The sequence below is a fragment of the Corvus brachyrhynchos genome, unplaced genomic scaffold (assembly GCF_000691975.1).
Source record: "Corvus brachyrhynchos isolate BGI_N302 unplaced genomic scaffold, ASM69197v1 scaffold1, whole genome shotgun sequence".
Taxonomy (NCBI): domain Eukaryota; kingdom Metazoa; phylum Chordata; class Aves; order Passeriformes; family Corvidae; genus Corvus; species Corvus brachyrhynchos.
The window spans coordinates 8,326,962-8,337,483 of record NW_008237222.1 but is presented as its reverse complement, the minus strand read 5'-3'; the positions used below and the strand labels follow the sequence as shown (position 1 = coordinate 8,337,483).

At 44.7% G+C, this 10,522-nt stretch overlaps 1 protein-coding gene across 1 annotated transcript in view; it reads left to right on the top strand.

The window, feature by feature from the left end:
- Positions 1-10,522, top strand: part of CCDC85C (coiled-coil domain containing 85C) — a 110,612-nt gene that overhangs the window by 61,567 nt on the left and 38,523 nt on the right. The window contains exon 3 of the mRNA XM_017728934.1: positions 5,924-6,000. Within this exon, the coding sequence (XP_017584423.1) occupies positions 5,924-6,000 (77 nt within the window). The remainder of the gene's footprint in view (positions 1-5,923; positions 6,001-10,522) is intronic.

Here is a 10,522-nt window from a genome sequence, read left to right as displayed (position 1 = left end):
AGAGAGCAGAGGAAACTTCTCCCTACACAACCCACAGTGAATGAGGTGGTGGGACAAGAGATAGAGCAGGTTGGTATGGTCTGCTTGCTGGGTATCTTGCAGAGGTACAAAACACTGGGAGCTTCTATTTACCATAGACCTTATTGTTGCGTATTCTGTTATCACATCTCAAGGGAGACCCCAAATTTTGCCTAAGCTGCTACTGGAAAGGCCCGGGATTTGGGATTAGCAGAGTATGGTATTTTGGATCTGATGATCGTGAAGATGATCAGAGGGCTGGAACACCTCTTGTCTGAGGAAAAGCTGAGAGAGTTGTGGTTGTTCAGTGTGGACAAGAGAAGTCTCCAAGGAAACCTTAGAGCAGCTTTTCAGTACATAAAGGGGGCTACAAGAGAGCTGGGGAGAGTCTTTTTACAAGGGTATGTAGTGATAGGAGAGGGGTTAGTGGCTTTGAACTGACAGAGGTTAGGCTTAGATTAGATATAAGGAAGGAAGTTTTTACGATGAGAGTGGTGAAACGCTGGCACAGGTTGCCCAGAGAGGTGGTAGATACCCCATCCCTGGAAACATTCAAGGACAGGTGGATGGGGCTCTGAGCCACCTGATCTAGTTGAAGATGTCTCTGCTTGCTGCAGGAGTTCGACTAGATGACTGTTGCAGATCCCTTCCACCTAGGTTATTCTGAGATTCTATGCCAGGGAAACCAAGGAGCGTTCATTCCCTGAAAGCCCTGGTGGTGCCATAGCAGAGGGCAGCACCTGTGAAACTAAAGTAACTCAGCACTGGCTTTGTGGTGGCCCTGCTCATGTTTGAGCCATCCACTGACTTAAGCCTGTTGTGAAAACTTGCCTTGCATACCAGTCTGAAACAGGACATTGGGAATGGGGTTTGCTGGTAAGAGCAGAAAGATGGGGGCTGATTAGGAAAAAACAAGGATGGTGCATTTGTCCATCTCTTCCAGTAGTTTCCTTTAATGACAATATTTAATATACGTGAGTTTCATCTGCTTCCCAACTGCTCTGAAAGAGTGCTGTTGCTTTAATAAATCAACTTCTTTACAAGATATAACCACTGGCCATGTTTCAGCCTGCTGTCTGTGTCAAGATGCAAGACCAGTAGAGCAATACAAATCTGAAATATGGTGGTGAAGAGCAGAGATGTGATAATGAAACTGCCAACAAACAGCAAAGTGTTTTATTGAGCACAGGTGAAGGCCTTCTTTTGAGATGATCTGTGATGGAAGGAGAGGAAGAGAAAATGTCAGCATTCTATCATACAAACAAGGCAGCTGGCTGCCAGGTGCAAATCTGGCAGAGCATCATTCCTTCATGTGCCTTTCCTCCTTGGTTTGGGAGAATCCCTTTAGGGATGCTGCTTTTTATGAGGACAGGAAGAGCCTTGTTTGCAGGACATTGACAAAATATAGCTATGCTTTACTGTCTTAAATCATGCTTAGTTAAAGTAGCTTCCTAAGTAAAGGGCAGGTTTTTTCTCATATTCATTTAGGTGCTAACACCTCATTATGAAAAGGTCTTAAATAAAAATGTCTTGATCCCAACCTCGTAGCTGCCACACAAACCTCTGCTCTGCATGCTTGTGGTTGTAGAAGTGGCATACGAGGAAATAAACCCCTTTATTTTGCTACTGTCAAAAAAAATGTGTAATTTATCATATTTACCCCTCTGACAGATTCCCCTGAAATCTCAGATGAGAATCAGAAAGGCTCCAAGTGTCTTTCCAAATTACACTGTTCTGTGCTCTGCAGGCTGCAAGATTGTTTTGTTTGTTAAAACAATTTCTAATTTATGTTTTTACAAAGCTTGAGGAGCCAGGCAGTTCCCTGCTCTCTGAGAGACCATTGAGTTAAAACAAGGTAGAGTGATTTGTCTTGCCTCCATTTAGCTGTAATGAGTATTAAGTGGTTTATCTACATGGAGAAAAGTTACTCAGCTAGATTAAATCCAAGCTGAATTACATCCCATTCCAGATGGAGTATGTTTTTTAGAACAGTAAATCTTGAGGAAGGTGGACAATAACAGCAATGCTCCTTTCTGAGCTGGAACGCAGCTCTTCTATCTCTCATGGAGATAATGTGGGGAGCTACATCCAATTAGTTTTTCCAAGGCTTTGTAAAGAAACAGGACTTCAGGTTTTACATCTCTGTGAACAATTTAGTTTGCAGCATTTACATTGTGCAAGTGAGCGATGGCTGATGGTGATTACAGTTTTCACCCATGTTGCTGTCGTGGGTAGCAGCCTGGCAGGGCACAGCGCTGCCTCTCTCCCTGACTTCCTCTTCTGTGTGATGGCTGCCACGAGGAGGGTGCCGAGTGGGATGTGAAATGTTTTGATGGGAAATTCCTTCCCTCTGGTGCCATCTGGTCCACTAAGGCATCCACTGCTTGTGCAGCTGGTGCTCGTGGCCCCAAGGGGTAACTAGAGGAGGACGTTGGCCCCAGTGGCATTCCAGGCATCACTGAGTGCCAGAGAAAGAAAGAATGCCAGAAAGCTTATCCTTGACCATGTGTCCTTGACCACCATACTTGTCTGGTCATCAGCAGGGCACTAGCATACCAGTGCACTCAAAATGAGTGCCATGAGGTGTGGCTGGGTGGGTGTGCCTGGGGTATGCCCCAATACCTGGGTCTCGGAGCTGCTCATGCCGCTGAGAAGAGTGCTTCTGGGCTGGTGAAGGTGGAGCATTGCTCACAGCTGGCAGCAGGCTTTGACACAGCAGTGAGGACCATTTGTTTGATTTCTAATGAAAAGGGATGAGGGGGTCTGATCAGTTAGTGATCCAGCTCTGGTGCCTCTCCTGGGTGGGTCAGTGGAGCTGTCCTTGGCTCCTGGCTCTGGGGGAGGCAGGAGAGGAGGGAAACTTGCTGATAAGAGGAAGGTCAGAGGCAGAAAAATGTTGGGAATGTGCTTCTTGATCTAACATGGGTGAGACCAAGCCTGGGGTTTCACTGCTTAGCCTGGCAGTGTTACTTCCCGCTGTTGTGAGATTTATGAGATTTTTCAAAACTGAGATCAAGATGCAAATGGCTCATCTGGCACCTGCCTCAACACAGGCAGGTCCAGATGATGGAGGTGATTCATCTCTGAGGGCACAGCAAGGACTGGGATGGCTCTGAGCACTGTTTCGCAGCCTTTACCCAAGATGGAGCATCTTCTGCTGACAAACCAGCTCATTTTTTTTTGTTTTTCTTTCTTTTCTTTCCTACATGTATTTTATTTTGCCATAGGGCATTTTCTGGCTGAGGTCAGACATCAAACATGGTTTGGGGTTGAACAGTGGTGTCCAAAGAATTCTAGCAGATCTCAGATCAGGCTTTCAGGACTGGTAGTAGTTGTGGTGGGCATTGGCTCCCGAGGATGCAGGGCTTGCCTTCCCATGGAGTACCCTTTTTTTGGTAAGGGGTATGAAACTGCAGAGAGGAAATAATTCTCTATTTCCTTTCCTTTGGCAGTCGTGCTCCATTCTTTCCATCAACCAGTCAGTCAGTCCTTGTAGCATTCAGGGTCTGAACAACAGCTTCTGTGTCACCATATATCCTCTTAACCTAAATTTCTTGTAGCTGCTGGCACAGTGAGGGTACTGGTGAAGCTGGAATGCAGGTGGGAAGGACACCTTATCTGACCAGGTCTACCAGTGGAAGGTCTTGTATTCAGCACACAAGTGGAAGTGGTGTAGTCTTTGTTTGTCTTCAGACAGAGATGGAGACTGGTTTTGGAACTGTTTAGCCAAATGGGTATTACTGTACTGAATTTAGGGGCAAGTTAACCAAGTGTGATGGCCTGGGGGGGGGTCAGACCAAAGGATCCATGGTCCGCCTGGCTTTATATTTAACAATCTCAAACTCCCCTTGCACCCTTACACCTCCCCTTAACACCCCAGACTCCCCTGCTGGAGGACAGGTTTGTTACTAATTCAGCAAGTTCTTCAAGCTGATCCTGAAATCTTGCTGACTCCAGCACCCATCTACTGCAGCATTCTACTCTCCCCCTTTAGGTATGCATGGCTAAAGTTGTGGTGCTGGTGGCATAAGGCCTTCACAGGGAAGGTGCTTTAGATTGATTCTATAACCTGCTTGGTTTGCTCTCTTCTCCTCTGACCTGGAGACTCCCCCCATGTTAGGGTGGTTGTTGGGCCGAGTTTGCTCAAGCCGATGTTGCTGTGAACCTTGTCACCACTTAAGCTGTTCACTGAACTTACACAGCTCCCTACAGTGTCTTCTTAACCTTTCTCATGAGGACTTGTTTGGATTTCCTGGGTTTTGACAAAGCATAATCCAGTCAAGAAACTGAGCATTTTTCCTCTGAGAGTGTGCTTTAGATGGGTACTTGACTCAGATCCATCCTGCTGTTCCTTTATGTGTGGTTTGGCACTGGTCTATGGTAGCACTTTTTTTAGCATATTCCAGTTTTTCCCTTGAGTGGCCAAAGCAGTCTCAGTGATTAGCTGCAGCTTCCCTGCTAGCTTTTCTGCTGAGCTGCCCCCAGAGTGGCCAGGAAGAGCATTCAGGCTTAGTGCTGAGTGTGTCTGGCAGCCACTGGCAAAGGCAGAGAGAAGCTGTTTAGCACAGAGCCAGCCTAAACCTCACACGTGTGCGTGGCTGAGTGTTCGTGTGCCAGAGCTGCAGCCAGAGGTGCCTGCTCACCTTGGGGGGCTGATCCCAAATGGGAAACCCCAAGAGGAGGCTGGCCACTGGCAGCACACACCCACCAGCACCAGGGCCCTTGTGCTAACACCCTGCTCCTTGCCAGTTCTTGCTTGGCAAGGAGTCCTGGGATTGAACAGTGACTTCTGCAGTCATGCCATAATAAATGAGAAGAGGGAAATTATAATTTTGCACTTTGCAGAGCCCTTTCAGAAGTGTGGAAAATGTTTGGGGTTTTTCATATACTTATGTCACAAAACTTTTTCTCCTGCTGTAAAAGCTCATGGCCTCTGCTACTCAAATTACAAGTGGAGAAGAAATTTTGCAAAGATCCAAGTGTACAGGAGGAACTCACCAAGCTATAATGCAAATGGAGAAAAGGTTTTCCCAGGTTCTTTTATTTTCTTCCCTGTGAAATTTTTGAATGTGTTTCTTCAAAGCACAGTTCAAAACAAAAGCCAGATGCTTTGGACAGCAGTAAGCCACCCACAGAGCTCTCCAGCAACTTATCTTCTGTGCCAGGCCACCCTATCTGGTGCTGTTGTCTTACTGCAATGGTAAACCAGCCATTGCATTCCTTCAGGTTGAATATTACCATTTTATGTGAGGGTATTCTGTGTTTTATTGTCCTGGTATTTTTCTGGTTAGTGTCACGTGCTTCCACTAGAAAAAACAGATGTCCTGGGTAGGCACTTTGTGTACTTCAGGCTGTCTGCATGCTGCAGCTCTGTGGCCTTTCTGAATACACTTCTCCCCCTTTTACAGCACTGGGAGCTGTGGCACTGACCTCCTCTTAGAGCTGTGCCAACAGCTTAGTTTTGTGAACTTCTCAGTTGTTTTTGAAAGAAAAAGGCACGTGTGTAGAGGGGTTGTTCATTCAAACCTAAAAGAAAACATCTTGTTCTCTCATGGAGTATTTTGGTGCATTCTAGATGAATGAGAATAGCTTTCAAAACTAGGAAATTACTTTTATAAAAGTACAAAACACAGTGTTTCAACCTCACTTTCCTTCTGTATCACCCACCCCTCAAACTGGCATTGATGCAGATTCACAAAAGATATTGCTGTTGCTGAGTCTCAGCTTTTTAGTGAAAAAACCTTTGACAGAGTCCCTCCTCACCCTATACACTTAGGGTTTTATTCATTAAGTCTTTCCCAAACTGGCCTTCCACAGAGTGAGGAAACTTATTGCTGTCTGACAATACTTGCCTGTAACACAAGAGGCTTAAATATGTTGGTTTTTTTTTTCTCTTTTCTTAAAGATTCGTCTTCCAACTATATCAGGCAACTTGAAACAAAAGTGAAACTGCTGGAGGATGACAACAAGCTTCTTTCCCAGGTAGGTTTTTTTCTCTTAATAGATACTAGCATGGCTCAGTTCTCCTGTTTCCATACGGTTGTGTCTGACTGCCCCATTTGACGGCACAAGGGCTTTTGGTAAACCTCCCAGGAAGAACATAATTCATATTAATCCCACACAGGTAGAATTTGGTCTCCTTTTGTTAAAATAAAAAAAAAAAAAAAAGGAAAAAAGTGAATCCTCTGTTAGTGTCTGTGTGTGTTCTGGAGATGCATTAATGCCTCCCTGCATAGCTCCTTGATCCACCTCTGCTCCGGGGATGCTGTGAGAGTCCAGCTCTGCCTGTGTCCTTGCTGTAGGAATTTGTCTTGCTTGCCCATTTAGATTGACTTTTATCTTGTTGAAAGAGGAGACTGTTGTCAAAGGACAGCCTTGGGAATAGTTTTGTGTGGTGCAGGCTCCCAGCTTTTATTTGAGATCTTACTTAAATCTGAACAGACTCTCTAAAGTGCCACTTTTTGCTTGCATCTCCCTTTCAAAGTCTACTCCACGTGCCACTGTGCTTTTGATCACTCATGATGCTTACCTGTCTTTATATAGCAATGTCAAGCAGTGGGAAGAAAACAGCCATTCTATCTGGTATGTCCTCTGGATCCCCTGTAAAACACACCAGTTGGTGTAAACAGGGGCAGCTCTGCTGCATTCAATAAGGCACTGTCTATTTAGACCATCAGAAAAGTTACCCTTTGTTTCCTGTTCTTTGCATCCTTTCTCTGTTTTATGTTCTACCTTCATAGCATTTTAAAAGCTTTTTTTCCATACTTTGCTTCTTACTTCAAGCACTACGTTTCACAGTCATTTTATTCCAGATTCTTCCCAGTTATAAGGACTGGAAATAAAAAAGCCCTTGTAACGTTTTTTTAAAATGCCTTTTTTGCCAGTTTATGTTGTGCTGTTCTTTGCATTTCACCAGATTGGAGAATAGACTGTTCCAAGATCACATTTCTAAAATTCTCATTTAAAATTAACAAAAATAATAAAGAGCTCTATGCTTACTGAAATTTCAATAAAATAATTTTGACAAATGTTATTTTTTTCTGAAATACACATTTTGACCTGTCTGTGAGCTTTTTAAAAGATTACTCCTTTTTCCCAGCATGCTCATTGGCATTACTAGCCATGAAACAAAACTCATAGGGCACCAAAGGGTTAAAGCCCAAAAGGGTGCTCAACTCAACAGCTTTGGAGCTGCTTCATGTATTAATTGATTGCTAATTTAATTTTACCTCCCTCTGTCTTTCTCCCAAACTGAGACTGAGCTGGTGTCTGGTGGCGGTCGAAGCCCCGAGACTGTTTAATTGGAGCTATTGATAGGCAGATGGTCTGCATGGGGACAGTTGGGATGTGCATGGATTCGGGGATGGGCTCAATGTGCCCTTGGCCTAGCTTTGTCCTGCCACAGCCAAGCACATCACTCTGTCAGATCTGCCTTAGGAGGTCAAAAAAAAGTTGGTAATTATTGGTGATAATGAGTAGGGGCTGAATAGCTGCATGGGCTTATTGCATTGGGAGGATAAAACCCAGTTAGTTTTGGGGTGTGCAGGGCTGCGTCAGGCTCATGCATCAACCCTTCACCTATGTGCTGCCCTGGGTGTGCAGGCTGGGCCTTTTCCTCCACTGTCCTCAGGTGTCATCACCTTTTGGGCTGTGTTAGTATAAATATTTGAATCCAGGAGGGAGGGAAATTACCTTAAAATAGCTCTGTGTTCTAGAGAAGGCCAGCCACCTCCCCAGCAGCAGCAGGCACTGATGCCAGCCTGGCTGTGATGTGCTGTGCAGCCCCTGTGTGATGTCTCAATGGTCCTCCAAAAAGACCAGGATCCAACCTCTTTTAGATCACATTCAGGAAATAACTTTATTTATTATAAACAGGGAGTCAGCTTTCCTTATGGCAACAGGAGTGTTGAAGCTACCATGGGCTGGGTGAACTCCCTGGGAATACTGAGCTGCATCACCTCCAGTCTGTCATGCTAACACACCTAGATTTGAATTTTTTTCTCTTTTAATGAGAAAGATTAGGAAAATCTGTATAGATACAAACTCACATGCATATGTACATATAGCTCCCAGCACCTTCCCAAAAAGTATAATCCACTTACTGTATTTTTACTTGCTTTGTCTGATTGGAAAGTGTTTAGCTGTTACCATGCAGATCTTGGGATAAGACTCTAGTCAAAATGATCCTGGCAAACTTTCTCCTGTTTTGAAAGTTGCCAGGTGATCCTGGCTGTTTGAACTCTGCAGTGCCAAACTGGCTTGTCAACACCAAGGTCACATTTTAACTCAGCTTGGCTTTCTCCCTGTGAGTATTGACTTTGCAATAATATTTGCAGCCTGGTGTCAAGAAGTTCTATCAGCAGTGTGCTGAGGAGCGATGAAACCTGACGGCCTAAGTAACAAACAGTGCCTGTGCATTAAGGGATTAACAAATCAGGGGTGGTTATGGAAGTCTTCCTGGCTTCCTTCCAAGTGCTAAACACAGAGCTGAAATAGTGCTTCATCCAGAGAAACCCGAGAAGGCTGGTGCTGCAAAGGATATTTGCAAGCTTTATGGCAGGATTTATATTCCAGTGGCCAGTGACACAATACCCCTTTGCTGGCTGGTGCATCCTGAGTGAGATTTGTTGCTTTATCTTCTTCAGCATCTCTGGAGTGAAGGTATGCTGAGAGGTGGTGTCTTTGTAGCCCCTTCTGGAATCAAGTTGTTGCAGGGGATCCCAAGCCTGCAGTTTTTCTCCTGCTTCCTGACATATCCTTTCTCTATAAGCACTTTAGAAGAAAGCCTCAGTGGGACAGGCAAAAGCTCCCCAGCCCGTGCCTGGCAGCTGCTCTGTACTGTGCATGTCACCTGCAGCACAAGTGTGCTGGGATTCACACTTTGAACAGGTTAATGGAGAGAGACCTTTTCTTACTCTTGCAGATCAAGAAATACCATCTCACAAGGCACACTTTGCTGTAGGAGGAAAGTAAATGGAAATAAGGGTGTTATTATGATAACCATGTATGTGGGTTTTTTTTGTTGGTGTTTTGACTTCTTTTGCTTTCTAGGGAAGGAGATGTGTATTTCCAGTTGGGAAATTACATGCTTCTGACTTTGCTAACTCATCAATAATCATCACTCTCCCCATTTTCTTTCTCTGAGGGGGAACTACTCCATCTTTTACTTTTTTGACTCAGTTTATGCTGTGATGGTTTGTTGGCATGGCCATGTCAGCTAGATGGTCATGCTCTTGCGATGGCATTGCTGTGCTGGCAAAATCTCTGGCAGCAGTTCTGGCAACCCACAACTTTTGTTAACCTGGTTTCTATTGTTTGGGGAGAGGTTGTAGCAAATGCCACTACCAGAAAAGACCCCTCAATCCTGCTCTCCAGTGCTGGTAGGTGTCTGTGGTGTAGCCACAGTGGCAAAGATCCCACAGAGCTGGGTGGGGATGGTGTGAGCGTTTCTCACAAGTGTAGCTGGCTTCTGGAAGTTTTAGTTGTAGTGTAAAGAAGATGAATGTAAGCTCTGAGGAATGTTGGGTGTTGGTTTCAGGGAGCTTCATGGGCATCACTTTGTTGTCTCACATTCTCCAGGGAAGAAGTGCGCTGAGTTCTGCTGTGTGCATGCATTTGGTCTGTGCAACATCACATGGGTGAAGTCTTGATTTTCCTCTGTGACACTGTGGGAAATGCCCAGGAGAGCTGGTGTTAACCTTTCCTTAGTGGAGTCTGGCTGACTAGGCGAGGGTACCCTCCATATTGCTGAGATATAGTCCCTGAAGTGGGAGACCATATTTGCTTTCCGTTCCTCTGAACTGGAAGTGTCCAAGCACAGATAGACCCCTTAAGCCTTCTCATGCTGCCTCTTGAACAAAAAGGAATTTTTAATTACACACTTTCCCATTAAGGGTCGAGAGACTGGTATTTACAACATTTAGGAGCTCCAAAGGTCAGTTCTGGATAGTTTCATAACTAAAGCATACATTTAGAGATAATACCAGTAACAAACTTCTGGCCATCCTTTCACATTATTTTGCATTTGCAGCTCATTCTGTACACTCATAAGGATTGAGCACTTTTAACTAAAACTGAAGTTTATAGGCTGTGTGGACTCATCACTCTTCTCTCTCCTTGTAACTAAGTACTGTGCACCATGGGCTGGCTGTCAGGACTCCTTTTGGTTTATAGTCCCTGCTGAGCTATGTCTACCTTTTCCCTTGAGAGTAGGAATGCCAGAGGCATTTTTCTGTTCAGAGATGCCCAGGGCATGTTACACACCTTTGTTTCAAAAAGCCCAGCTTTTAACAAAGCAGATGCATTGGGCAGGTGAGGCTCTAAGTAACTGGATATTTGACAATGAAGCCCTGGTGTCTCTTTCACAGAAAATTTCAAGTCCTCTGGTGCAGAGCAGAAACAAAAAAAATTCTTCTCTAGGGAGTGACAGCCCTTGAGATTTATGAGGAACTTAAGAGTATTTAATTAAAATTGCCAAATAGATTTCAGTAGCACCAGCACTTCA